The sequence below is a fragment of the Dendrobates tinctorius genome, unplaced genomic scaffold (assembly GCF_039654945.1).
Source record: "Dendrobates tinctorius isolate UK_male_01 unplaced genomic scaffold, ASM3965494v1 ptg000098l, whole genome shotgun sequence".
In the NCBI taxonomy this organism is placed as follows: domain Eukaryota; kingdom Metazoa; phylum Chordata; class Amphibia; order Anura; family Dendrobatidae; genus Dendrobates; species Dendrobates tinctorius.
This window is the reverse complement of record NW_027361766.1, coordinates 20,527,202-20,542,815: the sequence shown is the minus strand read 5'-3', so window position 1 is coordinate 20,542,815 and position 15,614 is coordinate 20,527,202. Positions and strand designations below refer to the sequence as shown.

Below are 15,614 nucleotides of genomic sequence, written 5' to 3'. Positions count from 1 at the left end.
AACTTGACACCATCTGAACCAAATACGTTTCCATAGAACATGGTTTCAGTAGTCTATGACCTTAGTCTGCATGTCTTCAGCAAAATGTTTGTGGCCTTTCCTGTGTATCATCTTTAGAAGACGTTTCCTTCTGGAACAACAGCCATGCAGACCAATTTGATGCACTGTGCGGTGTATGGTCTGAGCACTGACAGGCTGACCACCACCACTCCTGTAACCTCTGCAGAAATGGTGTCAGCGCTCATACATCTATTCTGCAAATACAGACTCTGGATATGACGCTGACCAGGTGCACTCAACTTTTTTAGCTGACCATGGAAATACTAGTTCTTAGTGAAAAAAGTCTTGTTAAACAGCTGTAAGGTCTTGGCCACCATGCTGCAGCTAAGTTTCAGAGTGTTGGCAATCTTCTTATAGCCTCAACCATCTTTAGGTAGAGCAACAAGTCTCTTTTTTTTTTTTTTTTTTTTTTTTAAGATTCTCAGAGAGTTCTTTGCCATGAGGAGCCATGTTGAACTTTCAGTGACCAGTAAGAGTGTGAGATCAATAACACCAAATTTAACACACCTGCTCCCCATTCACACCTGAGACCTTGGAACACTAATGAGTCACATGACACTGGGGTGGGAAAGTGGCTAATTGGGCACAATTTGGCCATTTTCACTTAGGGGTGTACTAACTTTTGTTGCCAGCGTTTTTTTTCATTAATGTCTGTGTGTTAAGTTATTCAGTGGGCACACAGTGGGTTATTCAGTGGGCATGCGTTTGCGGACGATAGGCAAGTGCCATTTTCCCAGCAAATTTTTGAATTTACACAAGCCACGCCCAATAGGTGTGTCTTATGCAAATTCTTGCGTACGCAAACGCAAAGCGTACGCATGTCATTGCGTACGCTTGCGTTTACATAGCCAGTAATGCCTTTTTTTATGCACGTCATCCGCGGTCAACTGCCATGCGGATGACTGCGGATATTTGACGCCGCATACCGCAAAAAGGCGCTACAGTACACAAACGCACCTTAACCCATACAAACGCATATCCTTGCGTACTCCATGTTAAAGATAGGTACGCAGGATGCATGCAGATGTATGCGCATCAAGTGCAGCGGACTAAACCGCAAATGTGAAGCCGACCTAACTAATTTTTCTTATCTTTCAGGTTACATTGGGGGCTTATCTACAGCATTACAGAATGCTGTAGATAAGCCCCTGATGGCGGTGACGGCTGCTTATATACGAAAAAAATAGGTGACAGATTCCCTTTAATAAGTGACATTGCCCTCATGTCTACTTTACATCAGCACAATTTTGGAACCAAAATATTTTTTTTTGTTAGGAAGTTATAAGGGTTTTTAAACAGCGATTTCTCATCTTCACAACACCATTTTTTTTTTTTTTTTTTTTGGGACCACATCACATTTGAAGTCACTTTGAGGGGTCTGTTAGAAAATACCCAAAATTGACACCATTCTAAAAACTACAACCTTGAAGATGCTCAAAACAACATTAAAGAAGTTTATTAACCCTTCAGGTGCTTCACAGGAGTTTTTGGAATGTTAAAAAAAAAAAAAAAAAACGAACATTTAACTTTTTTCACAAAAAAAAATTACTTCAGAGCCAATTTTTTTTTATTTTACCAAGGATAACAGGAGAAATTGGATGACAAAAGTTGTTGTACAATTTGTCCTAAGAACACTGATACACCATATATGCAGGTAAACCACTGTTTCGGCGAATGGCAGACCACGGAAGGGAAGGAGCGCAGTTTGACTTTTCAATGCAAAATTGGCTTTAATTGAGATCGAATGCCATGTCGCGTTTGGAGAGGCCCTGATGTGCCTAAACAGTGGAAACTCCCCACAATTGACAACACTTTGGAGAGTAAACCCCCCTAAGGAACTTATCTAGATGTGTGGTGAGCACTATGAACCCCCAAGTGCTGTTTATAATGTAGAGCCGTAAAAATTAAAAAAAAATCATTTTTTTTTTCACAAAAATGATCTTTTCGTCCCCAATTTTTTATTTTCCCAAGGGTAACAGGAGAAACACACCTCTAACCCTAATCCCAACCCTAATCTAAACCCTACCTTTAGTCCAAACAATATCCCTAACTTTAGCTCCAACCCTAATGCGAAAATGGAAATAAATACACATTTTATTTTTTTTTCCCCTAACTAACGGGGTGATAAAGGGGTGTTTGATTTACTACTTTATTTTGATTACTGTGATAGACCCTATCACAGTGCTCAAAATGAACCAATAGGAAAAAAAATCTCCTAATGTTGCCGAGTGCCGGCAGTCAGATCTCGCCGGGCGCACTGCGCATGCACCCGCCGGAAGAAGCCGGCAGCCCGGGGGGCCTGCAGGGACAATGGAGATATCAAGGGGGTGATCTGTGGACGAGGGGTGATCTGTGTGATCACATCAGAGGAGAGAGAACTTAAATGGGGCGCCGTTATACTGTTTGCAACACCGGATTTGGTAAAAACCGACCCAAATCATGTTCCCTTAACTGCCGCCGCTAAAAGGCGTATCGGCAGTCGTAAAGGGGTTAAATGTAGCTCTCGTCATTCTCCCCTGGTCGTGCTGATCGCCGGCAGAGCAGGGGAGAATGATGAGAGCTGTGTTCAGCACCTGGTGCCGGGGAACAGCGCTCACTGCAACGCTTCTTCCCTGGCGGCCGTCCGTGTAGTACTGATGCGGCACACACATGCCACACCTGTGCTGCAAGTATTACACACACGGACACTGACATCTCCAATACCGGAAATACCAGGACGTGTGAAAGAGGCCTTATAGCGGGTTTTTATGTTTGGCAGCTGTCACACGCTAAAAGACGCTTTTTATTGCAAAAAAGTTTTTGCATCACCACATTGTGAAAGCTATAATTTTTCCGTATTTTGGCCCACAGAGTCATGTGAGGTCTTGTTTTTTGCGGGATGAGCTGACATTTTTATTGGTATAATTTTCGGGCACATGACATTTTTTGATCACTTGCGATTCCAATTTTTGGGAGACAGAATGAGCAAAAACTAGCAATTCATGAATTTCTTTTGGGGGGGGGGGCGTTTATACCGTTCTAAGTGTTGTTAAATTGATAAGGCAGTAAGATAACAGCGATACCTCATTTATATCTTTTTCGTTTTGGCGATTTTATATGATAAAAACTATTTTATAGAAAAAATAATTGTTTTTGCATCACTTTATTCTGACAGCTATAACTCTTATTTTAATGATGCTGTATGGTGGCTCGTTTTTTTGCGTGACAATATGACGTTTTCAGCGGTACCATGTTTATTTTTATCAGTCTTGTTCAGCAGTATGATGATAAAACATTGTTTTTTGCCCTTTTTATGGTGTTCACTAAAGGGGTTAAGGAGTGGGACAGTTTTGTAGGTCGGGTCATTACAAACACGGCGATACCAAATATGTGTAATTTGGGTCTCCGATCCAAAGGCAGAGGGGCTGTTAGCCCTCTGCCTGCTCCTGGAATGCTGCGTGCATGTTCGATCGCAGTATTCGGGGGTTAAAGTGCTGGGAGCGGTCTGTGACCTCTCCTGGCATTTAGTGCCTGGTGTCAGCTGTGAGAATCAGCTGACACTCGGCCCCCCTTTTGCGCGGGCGATCGTGATGACGTACTATTCAGTCCATGGTCAAATTAGCCTGGGTCACATGGACGGAATAGTATGTCTAACGTCAGGAAGGGGTTAAAATATCAAAACTTTTTAAAGAATTTTTCATATTTCACACTGTTTCAAAAATAAAAGGGGTAAAAAAAGGAGGGGCGATTTGAACGTCTGTTTTTTTTTTATAAATATATTTTTTTAAAACTATTTTTTTTTTTAACTTTTCACTTGGATTAATAGTACCTTTAGGAGACTTGAAGCTCAAATCATCAGACAGGGGCATAACAGGTAAGGAGGCCCACTGACATCTCTAAAGCAGGTGAAATTCTGCATTATATGGGCTATTGGACTGCAAAGGCCCAAATGTCCTGGCATAGGTGCCATCTTTGTCTGTGCCTGCTCCTGAGTCGTAGTAACCAAACAGATATTGAGGTTTTATTTTTACAGTGCAGTTTAGAAGATTAAAACCAATATGTGATAGCATGCCATGGGCAACAGACATTTTTTTTTTTTGAGACCCAAGAATCGCTGTCACAATATAAAAATAATCAAATACCTACAACACACTTTTTTTTCCACGAATGTCCAGTTTATCAAAAATAAAGCGCTGTCTTATGGTCTCCAACAGGTGAATGGGGCAGATAGCTATGGACCATGTATAACCTGGGTCCTTCGCGTTGCACGTGTCAAATGTGTTCACAAAATGTGATGTGAATACATACAACTTCTTATTATAGAATCACACCCACCATACCTTTTCTGCTGCTCTATCCTGATCTTCATGTGAAAATCCTCCAGCTCCAGCAGCATCACCTCCAGCTAACATTGCAGCATCAGTAGTAGAAGATGATCTAGGTCGACCTTGGTGATGGTGTAACACCGCAGCTAAGCCGACATCCATGGGTGGTGGACGTCGAGGAAGATGAGGGCTTCCTCCACGCAACTGCTGATGATGATGATGGTGAGCTGTGTCCCCAGGACCACTCTTGCTCCGGCGTCCTCCACCATGCTGACCAGAGCCTCTTTTGACGGATGGACGGGAGCGGATTTGTTGTAGTACACGGTTAAAGGCAGTTGGACGTGCTGGTAAATCATGCAAAGAGACAGCATAAGACACTCGATGCATTTCTGGAGATCGCTCTTTTTCATCTGCCGAGTCGTGGTCTGAAGAAGACAGGGGGGCCGTTATGGATGCTTGTGGAGTTTGAGGTCCAGGGGTTGAGAAAACGGCAGTGGGTTCTGAAGCTGCCTGATGGTCACGCTCTCTTGAACGACGACGGCTATGGAAGAGGTGCTTCAGTCCGTGTCCAAACATGGATCCTTCAGAAAGCTGTTGGATTTTCTGTAGGGAAGCATGGTTTGTTAGACAGTTAGTGTTTTATCAATGATGTATTATAAGATAATTAACCAAAGCTAATAAGCTCCACGCATGACACAATAAGAACTACAGTCTATTTAAGCAGTAACAGTTCCATATATACAAGAAGCCCATTACATCGGGTACAAAGAAGCACAGCCTCATACATGAACACTGGTTTGAGCTACGAAGCTGAGTCTGCACTACAATACAGTGTACATACTCCTATGCTATCAAGTCTGGAAAATGTGCTCTTCAAATTGGGCTAAGCTTTGGTATAGACCCTAACTCTAATAACAAGGCCTATTTCTTGCAATATAGTGCCCTACTAGAGTGCTAACTGTTTAAGCTCCATACGCACTGGAGCTTGTCAGACCTGAAATCCTGCAGTCTGAGAGTCTACAGCTGGCCAGAGTCAGCAAGAGAATGTCACATTACATCCATGAAAAATTTACAGTCAGCTATCAAATTCCCAGTCTGGTGTCTAAGCTAACCTGCGATGCCGACAGAAGAGGACAGCAGAGGGATGTAAAGCAAGGCGTGACAGTCTGCGAAACAGAGCATCAGTGGAAAAAGCTGAACATAAGCAAGGAAGACAGGAAGATATAGCACTAGCGACTGAGAAAGCAAGTGTGAGGAAGTGTGCGAGAAAAGCTGAGAAAGTGATAGTGAGCCGAGAGATTAATTGTATGACAAAAGAACACAGGATTGTGTGACGAGAAAAAAAAAAAAACCACAGACAAGCACACATGAATAATTAATACATCATGATGGCTTGGTCAAGAAAGCAGCAGTTCAACAGGATTCCTGCTCCCCAGCACTCAGACATTAAAGGTCACCGTGCATTTCTATTAAATACAAAAAATATATATTAAAAATATATTGTGCATACATTAATGTAATCATCTCTTTGTACCCATCTCATCCTTCTTAGCAGCAAACTAGATGTTCCACGGAAAGAATTAGAAAATGGAAGTAGGATTAGCGTCTATTCTGCTAGAATAAGGCGCTACAGCTGAATGTATGGGCCCTTTTGAGCAAGGAAAACCTTAATAAGGAACATGTTGGAACATGCCACTATTTCTGTCAAATCAAATTTGTAAGAAGAAGCATCTCTGTGCCTCGTAATAAATAAGTAAGCCCTTCGGAGTCTGAGGGTGCAGTATTGTACAGGTACACATCATCGGTAATCCAGCAGTGTGCAGGAAGCCAAAAGTGGACCAGTCAAGAAAGCAATGACCTTTTGTGGCTTACGCTCCTTGTGGAGTGTTCCAATGACTGCCTTCTGGGCATCTGTCAAGTCAGCAGTCTTCCTCATGATTATGGAGTCTACTGAAACAGACTAAGGGACCTTTTTAAATGCTTAGGAAGCCTTTGCAGATGTTTTGTTAATTATTCTAATTTACTGAGATAATGACTTTTGGGTTTTCATTGGCTGTAAGACATAATCATCAACATTAACAAAAATAAACACTTGAAATAGATCACTCTTTTTGTAATGACTTTATATAATATACGAATTTCACTTTTTGCATTGAAGAACTGAAATAAGTTAACTTTTTGATGATATTCTAATTTTGTGAGAAGCACCTGTACATGTTGACCACGGTTTGGGCAGCATGTATCACTTAACAAGTTTCATATAATCCAAAGTTTGTAATTGATGCATGAAATTATAAGGTAAAACTCTTAGGCTATGTGCACACGGTGCGGATTCTGCTGTGGAATTTTCCGTGTAGATTTTGCTAAATCTGTAGGTAAAATGACCTGCGTTTTACCTGCAGTTTTAGTGCAGATTTAGTGCAGTTTTTGTGCGGATTTCCCCTGCAGTTTCCACCTGCAGATTTCTATAATGGAGCAGGTGGAAAACTGCAGCAAAACCGCACAAAAGAAGCGACATGCTGCTTCTTTTATTCTGCACCAAATCTGCGCAGAAAAATCTGCAGCATGTGCACAGCCTTTTTTGTTTTACATAGCCTTAAATGGTACTGTACATCACGTGCAGTTCTGCTGCGGTTCTGCAGGGCTAAATCTGCTGCAGAACTGCACAGAATCTGCACCGTGTGCACAGGGCCTTACTAGTACTATATGGTGCATTTTTTCACCGTGAACATGTCACATGGGATAGAAGGATATCTCAGAAATTAGTGTTCATTTTTAAGCCTAATATGTCCTATCTGATATAATTTTGTAGTGTTATATGAAAACTAGACGTGCTTATAGCATTACAGCCATGTGCGATTTGTGAGAATGGCAATTTCACTGCAGGTCATTGGCTTCCTAGCATTACAATAAATGACATTCTCTAGTCAAGTGTGACCACAGTATGGATACTAAGCAAGGACTGAAATGTTACAGATTCTCTCTGACAAGTCCTGGCCATTAAGTACAGGGATATTTATAGGTACTTTTGCTTTCTCCAGTACAAATCTGTCTGAAACGTGCAGTATTTGCAATATTTGTATGGACATATTAAATCAATGAAGGGTGCAGACTCCAAGTGACATGCATACGGCCCTTGTATTAACCAATTAGCAGCATTTTATGCGATCTGTAAATTAATCATATTCACAGCCTCCTTCCAATATCATGGACACATCCATTTTTTTCCACGGACACTATTTAGACTGGAAGGCTGACAACGTTACTGTCACACTGCGCTTTATGTAAGCTCTGGATGTGCAATTTTTGCTGTGCCAAGTATATTTAGTATTACACAATTGTTATACATATTAACAGCCTATGGCAGAAATTTCCTTGTCACATTTCCCTACGCAAAAATGTGTTAGATATGAGTGTTGGCTTTCTTCCTACAGTTTCTATCTGCATCTAGCTGAATACGGCACCTTGTGCGACAACTAAGCTTCATCCAGATTTAAAGGGAATCTGTCACCCTTTTTTTTGGCTCTGCAGCTGCTGGCATAGACATCGGGGGGCTTATCTACAACATTCTGTAATGCTGTAGCTAAGCCTCCGATGTAACCTGAAAGAGAAGAAAAACACGTTATATTATACTCACCGAGGTGAGTGGTCCGGTCCGATGGGTGTCGCCGTCCCATCCGGCGCCTCCCTTCTTCATGCGATGACGTCCTCTTCTCCCATCCTGTAATGGCTCCGGCGCAGGCGCACTGCTTTGCCCTGTTGAGGGCAGAGCAGAGTCCTGCAATGCGCAGGCATCGGGAGAGGTCTGGCGCCTGCGCACTGCAGAATTCTGCTCTGCCCTCAACAGGGCAGAGCAATGCGCCTGCGCCGGAGCCATTTCAGGATGGGAGAAGAGGACGTCATCTCATGAAGAAGGGAGGCATCGGACCGGACCGCAACACCCATCAGACTGGACTGCCCACCTCAGTGAGTATAATATAACGTGTTTTTCTTCTCTTTCAGGTTACATAGGGGGCTTATCTACAGCATTACAGAATGCTGTAGATAAGCCCCCGATGTTTATGCCGGCAGCTAATAGGGGATAAAAAGGGTGACAGATCCCCTTTAATAAATCTTGTTGGAAGTATACATTTGCAATAAGATTAAAAATTACATATTTTGCTTTCACGTGCACTTTTTCCCCCATTTCAGTCTGATGTATGAGGATTAGAAAAGCTCCAGACCTAGCGACTCATATCTGCCTACATGTTACATGTTGTGTTGGATATTACGGGCTAGTGGTTGGCGTAAGGGCCAATAAACTGTTATGACAGAGTGGTTAAACCTTCTGTATTTATCATCCACTCCTGATTTTGACTTATAAATGCTGATGTAAAATACTGACCAAATACTGAACGTGTGAACGTGGCCTAAGCTTGTAACACCCTCAAGCATGACTAGTTAGCGCAGAAATTGGTGACTTTAATGATTCAGTCTATTGGTTCAGTCAGGCCAAGCGAACTATGCATCTTCAACCACAAGTGCTAAAAATTGCATTGAAATTCTCCTCCAAAATGAAGGGATAAGGCCCAATTGATTCTGGTGGCACTGCAATATGACAAAAAAACCTCAAACATAATGATGATACGATTTTTGTGCGATATCTTGTTTACGTACAAAAATACATAAATTAAAGAAGAAAAAAAATAAGCATGATATTTATTAACTTGATTTCCATATCATGCATCTTACTAACAGCCCACTCCACAGCTCTCACACCAAAGACAGCCAGCAAAACTTTATTCTCTTTCCAGCGTCTCTATGGAAACAGCTGCAGAGCCAAATAAGTTCAGCACTCCACCACCTTGCGATGCTCTGCAGAGGAATGCATTTCCTGACAACTGTCTACCGTATGGTTGTAATGCTCCTTCTGGTTAATCTGTACGTCTTTGGTCATTATATATTCATATTAGATGCAGAGAAAAACATTGATCGCCATTTAATGTAGAGAGAGTGCTTGATCAATTGTGCTGAAGCGTCTCCTTTGCTATATTGTTCGGCTTTGTTGGATAAAGTACAGATTTTACCAAAACAAACATTAATGAACTTGGGTCATCAAAAGATAAAAGTCACTATTAGTACGGAATTATTAGTGCATTATAATCTGTGTAACTCATCACATCATGACACCTGTATACTGGTACTGAAGTCGAGTTACCCTCCGCTGATCTAGGTATATGGATTGGGGACTACGAAGCATGTTTTGGTATAAAGTAGGTTTACCAAAGACTCCACAGTGTGTATTATGGAGACTTTGGCAGTAATCTCTATGTATTCAGACTCCCTATACCAGAGCCCTACACAGGCGCCTATACAGGAGCCCTACACAGACGCCCTATAGCGATGTACTACACAGGAGCCCTACACAGACCCACTATACAGGAGCCCTATACTGGAGCCCTACACAGGAGCCCTACAGCGATGTACTACACAGGAGCCCTATAAAGACGCTCTATACAGGAGCCCTATAGCGATGTACTACACAGGAGCCCTATACAGACGTTCTATACAGGAGCCCTATAAAGACGCTCTATACAGGAGCCCTATAAAGACGCTCTATACAGGAGCCCTATACAGACGCCCTACACAGGCGCACTATACAGGAGCCCTAAACAGGCGCACTATACAGGAGCCCTACACAGGCGCACTATACAGGAGCCCTACACAGGCGCACTATACAGGAGCCCTACACAGGCGCACTATACAGGAGCCCTACACAGGCGCACTATACAGGAGCCCTACACAGGCGCACTATACAGGAGCCCTACACAGGCGCACTATACAGGAGCCCTACACAGGCGCACTATACAGGAGCCCTATAAAGACGCTCTATACAGGAGCCCTATAAAGACGCCCTATACAGACGCCCTATAGCGATGTACTACACAGGAGCCCTATACAGACGCTCTATACAGGAGCCCTATAAAGACGCTCTATACAGGAGCCCTATAAAGACGCTCTATACAGGAGCCCTATAAAGACGCCCTATACAGACGCCCTATACAGGAGCCCTATAAAGACGCCCTATAAAGGAGCCCTATAGCGATGTACTACACAGGAGCCCTATACAGACGCTCTATACAGGAGCCCTATAAAGACGCTCTATACAGGAGCCCTATACAGACGCTCTATACAGGAGCCCTATACAGGCGCCCTACACAGGCGCCCTATACAGGCGCACTACACAGGCGCCCTATACAGGCGCACTACACAGGCGCCCTAAACAGGAGCCCTAAACAGGCGCACTATACAGGAGCCCTAAACAGGCGCACTATACAGGAGCCCTAAACAGGCGCACTATACAGGAGCCCTAAACAGGCGCACTACACAGGCGCACTATACAGGAGCCCTACACAGGCGCACTACACAGGAGCACTACACAGGAGCACTACACAGGAGCACTATACAGGCGCACTACCCAGACGTCCTATACTGGAGCCCTATACATGCTAGTTTATTGATTTCCCGCCCCGATACTTTGCATTCTATGCAGTTCGTGCAGTCACATTACCTTGAGGTCTGGAGGTTTGTTCCTAGTGATGACAGGGGCTGCTGGGCTGACAGCTGCTCCTGCAGAGCCCGAATCCCCAGGAACTGGGCTGTCTGAGCCTCGCACTTCCATGACAGTAGGTGGCAAAAGAGCATCTTGTGCAGCCACCTCCTCAGGGTGCAGCTCGTCTGACTGGCAGCGCTTCATGTATCCGGAGGGGGTTCAGGGTAGAGGGGCAGGTGGGGGACGCAATGGAGCAGGGCACCATGAAAGAAGGAAGGCCAGCAATGCACAGGTAGAAGGACAACAAAGGAAGGGGAGAAGGTCACAGCACGGGGGAAGAAACGGGGTCAGCCACAAGTTCACATGACAAACCCAGCTCAGCCACACACCTCAGCACTACTGTCCGCACAGTGGCCCTCCCGGCTGCCAGCAGTAACACACATCCGTTATGTGCAATGTGCTCCGCTGCATCCACACGTCACACAGATGCTTCACACACAGCAGACACTACACACGGCGGGCTAGGCCATAGGAGCGCTGGAAGGCGGAAGAGGCCCTGACGTCTACTCCATGCCCCCCAGGCCCCAACGGCTCCCGGGGGCCCCGGCTCCTACGTCCACACTTCTCTCTGCAGAGCCTGGGGTGACCAGCGCTCAACCTAACTTCCACAAGAGAGCGACACTGCTTATACCCAATGGCAAGAGAAAGCTTTACTGAGCTCGTCCAATCAAGAATGAGGGCGGGAACTTGGCACGTTTCAAGGTGGGTTGAGATGCGGGAGCTGTCACAAGAAGGTGGTGCTGTACGGGCTTTAGTGAGAAGGATTCTGTGCGGACTGCGAGGGTCATTATGGGATTTAGGGCGACACTAGAATTTATAGGGTCTCATAACAGTCAGGAATAAGCCCCTGCTTTATTCACAGGGAACAGATAAGGCAAACGGCATAACTCCCTCAGCCAACCAAAAAAGGCTAGCTGGCTGACATGTCAGAAGAAGCAGCTTGGGGGCGCTAGATAGCACAGGAAACCAGGTTTCCCAACCCAGTGGACCTCATTTTGGCTGCTACAGGTGTGCTTATGGGTTGCCCTCCCAGGGCTGTGGGGTATTCGTAACCGGGCCGGTCTCTCAGAGGGGAATGTCACAGCAGCGGTGACCCGGTCCGTGGCCCTGGGTGCCCATGTAAAAGGGATGAAGTGATGGAATAAAGTTTATGAGTGAATGATTCATGACGCCACCTGTGGTGTTCGGCAATGAAGATGTTAAGCCGACGCTGCGGACAGATCCTCTGGGACAGATGGTGTGGTGCAGTAATGATGGTGTAGCTCTCCACAGGCAGGGCTGCAGTCCCAGGGCAGAGTAGATGAAGAGGATAGGTGTTGAGGAAGAGGGTGCAGTGTTTGGCACAGAGATGTAGCAGTGCTGGAGAGTTTGCAGGAAGAAGGCAAGGACACAACAGGGTGCAGTTTCTTTACCTTTACTTTGCTTGGCAAATGCAGTCCAGGGTCCAGATTACAGATGGCACAGGAGCTGGCTAGCCTGGAAGCAACTTAGGAATCTCTCTAGGCAGATGGGTTGTGTAGTCTTCTTCCTAGAGCTTAGTTTTAGGTACTTGCAGTACTGTGTTACACTGAAGTTCCACTTGTTTATCCTCTTTAGAACTCCCTCGTATGGCAGACAGCTGTAGCCTTCTTCTTCTGGCTCACACGTCGCTGTTGTGCCTCCAAGTCTTATGTGGGAATAGAGCATTTACAGCTTCCTATTCCTCCGGTTTCTGTTGCAGGAACATCAGTATCCATACAACCTTGGATACCGGGCTCCAGATCATGCGCTATAGCTGGGAATGAGCCTGAACTCTCTGCTCTATCTCCCAGCTCTTCTCCTCACATCCACACACATTGCCCTCCTCACACGAACTCCTAATTTCCCCTTCCTGGCCCCCAGAGAGCAGCTCTTCCCCCAGTTTTGGGTTCAGAGCTCCCTCTGCTGGCCTGGAGTGGGAGCTGTGTTGTGTGTTGTATTTAACTGCCAGAGAGATCCTTTATTGCTTGCAAGCATGACATCACACTCCCTAGGAGGAAGGTAATGCCATTGTGGCGACCATACACCTGGGAGCTCCACATTCCCCCCTAGTGCAATTCAGTACTCCCGGACTGAAGAAAAAACATATAAACAATTATAAATGCAACAAGATTTCCAAAAGTGAAAAAATACAAAAAAACACAAAAAAAAGGAAAACCCAAAGCTCAAAAATAGTCCTGATGACGATTAGTCCATGCGTCAGTGTCCATGGTCCAATTCCTGAGCAATTGGTAACTATATACAAGATTGTTTTGACCACACATAGTCCTGTGGTCCAACTGTCCATTGAAAGAAAATAAAATATTCAAAAAGTCTTACAGAGTCTCTGTAGGCACAAAACTTGAAACGTTGCATATTTACAGATTAACATTTACAAAACTTATCTATATGCGGAACCTTAAGGGTGGAATACCTTGGGTACTACGGACAGACCTACGTAGCACTGGTGTTGTTGGAGAACTTACTGAATGCCTTGTGTTAACTACCGGTGTAGTGTGTGTTGGACTGGCTACACTTCTGCTGGTTCTGCATAGAACAGGGATGCTAGATTTCCTAGGACCACTTCTACTCACTGTGGGCATGACAGATTCACCACTGGCAGGATGAGAATTCTGTTGTTCCACTGCTGGTGTAGCTTCCGCTGCTTGTACTTGCTGGTTTTCAGAGTGGTCTTGAGTCACTTCTTCTTGCACTACCAGTTGGGGAAAGGTCAAAACTGGCACCACTATGGCTTGATTCGCTCTAGTCCAATTTGCAGGGAATTCTCCGAGTACAGTACTGACCTTTTGTTCTTCTTCCTCTATGGGTTCAAGGTTGTTTCGTTCTTCCATTTTGTCCTTTAGTTGGTCAGGGCACAGTTTCAGATGATCCCTCGATACTGCTGATGAGGTTTCTCCTCCATCCTTACTGATAAGGCACACTTTGGTGTTGTCAAAGTTTGATGGTAAGACGGTGTAGGGTTCAGCTTCCCATTGGTCATCCAATTTATGCATCCTCCTTTTTCTCTTTAGGACTTGTTCTCCTGGTGACAAGGGAACTGCAGGTGCATGTTGATTGTAGTTCTTGTTTTTGTCTTGCTTGCGCTAGACTCTTTTCAACACACTCTTGTACTCTACGGTACTGTTGCTGCCGTTCTGTATCCCAGTCAGCATCTGGTGATGTTACCTCAGGTGTCAGGACTCCCATATCCAAATCAATAGGCAACTTGCCAGGCCTCGCTCTCATTAGGTAGGCTGGAGTGCAGTTGGTGGAATTCACAAGAATGTGATTGTAGAGGTCGACCAGATCTGGCAACTTCTCTGGCTACAGATTCCTCTCTTCCAAAGGCAAGGTCTTTAGTAGATCGATTACCACTTGATTCATCTTTTCACACATGTCATTGGTCTGTGGATGGTACGGTGTTGTCCTGATCTTCTTGCAACCGTACAAGTTACAGAATTCCTGGAACACTTCTGCCTCAAAGGCTGGACCTTGATCTGTAAGCACTCGCTCGGGATATCCGTGTGGTTGACAAAAGTGCTGTTGGAATGCTCTGGCTGCTGTTCTGGCTGTTTGATCCTTGACAGGCACGACTACCAGGAATCTCGAGTAGTGGTCAACCATGGTATGAGCATAAATGTAAAAAGAGCAAAGAGGTTTACCCGTACAGGCCTCCAGGATACAGTGGACCCATATAATTAAGATGTATCAGTATGTATCAGTATGAGCATAAATGTAGCCTGAACGACTTGGAACCAGCTTCACATGGTCCAGGGCGACCAACTCAAGTGGTTGTTTGGTTATTATTGGCTGCAAAGGAGCACACTGGCTGTTACAGTCCTTTCTGCGCAGGTTGCACTTTCCACACTCCCGGCACCAATTTTCAATGGCTTTTTTCATACCAGCCTAATAGAATCTCTCCCGTCGCAAGGCCTCCAACTTCTCCTATCCGAAGTGTCCAGCTCCATTGTGGTATGCTTCCAAGACCATTGATGCCTCCCTCTTTGGGACTACCACTTGCCAGACCAGATCATGAGTGCGGGCATTGATACTCCTCCGACACAGCTTTCCCTCATAGAGGAACCGCCTGCCTCTTTCCTTCCACAACTGCTGGGTTTCTTCAGGAGCATCTGGACCTGGGCATGAGTCAGCTTGTGACAGTAGCTCCTTTACCAGGCGGACTGCGGGGTCGCTATCCTTGGTTTCTGCCCAGTCATGATGAGGCAATGGATTTAGGGTGGCCTCTTTCATGACAGACCGTCTGTTTCTCACTCCTTGGGCACGTTGGGCCGCACTTGGCCGGTGGAAGGCAGGTAACTCTATTTCTTCGAGTGCCTCAGGGTCTTCTCCTGCATCTGGCAGATTGGGCATTCTGGACAGCGCATCAGCATTGGCATTCTTGTGCCCGGCTCAGTACTTGCTGGTAAATTCATAGTTAGACAGCCGGGCCATCCATCGCTGCTCCAGTGCACCTAGTTTTGCAGTTTCCAAGTGAGTCAACGGGTTGTTGTCCATGAAGATGGTAAACTTGGCTGAAGCTAGGTAATGCTTGAATCGTTCAGTCACAGCCCAGACTATGGCGAGGAACTCCAGCTTGAAGGAACTGTAGTTGTCAGGGTTCCTTTCAGTGCGACTGTTAGGGTCGGCGGAACGAACCAGAT

At 45.1% G+C, this 15,614-nt stretch overlaps 1 protein-coding gene across 2 annotated transcripts in view; it reads right to left on the bottom strand.

Annotated features, from left to right (window-relative positions):
* The window catches only part of TMCC2 (transmembrane and coiled-coil domain family 2), an 81,303-nt gene extending 69,715 nt beyond the window's left edge, over positions 1 to 11,588 (bottom strand). The window contains exons 1-2 of one of the 2 annotated variants that reach the window (XM_073587197.1): positions 10,915 to 11,588; positions 4,380 to 4,967 (exon numbers count right to left, since the gene is read on the bottom strand). In XM_073587197.1, the coding sequence (XP_073443298.1) occupies positions 4,380 to 4,967; positions 10,915 to 11,100 (774 nt within the window). In that variant the 5' untranslated portion in view covers positions 11,101 to 11,588. The remainder of the gene's footprint in view (positions 1 to 4,379; positions 4,968 to 10,914) is intronic. The other variant, XM_073587198.1, reaches the window with a different exon arrangement.
* Positions 11,589 to 15,614: the final 4,026 nt, after the last annotated feature.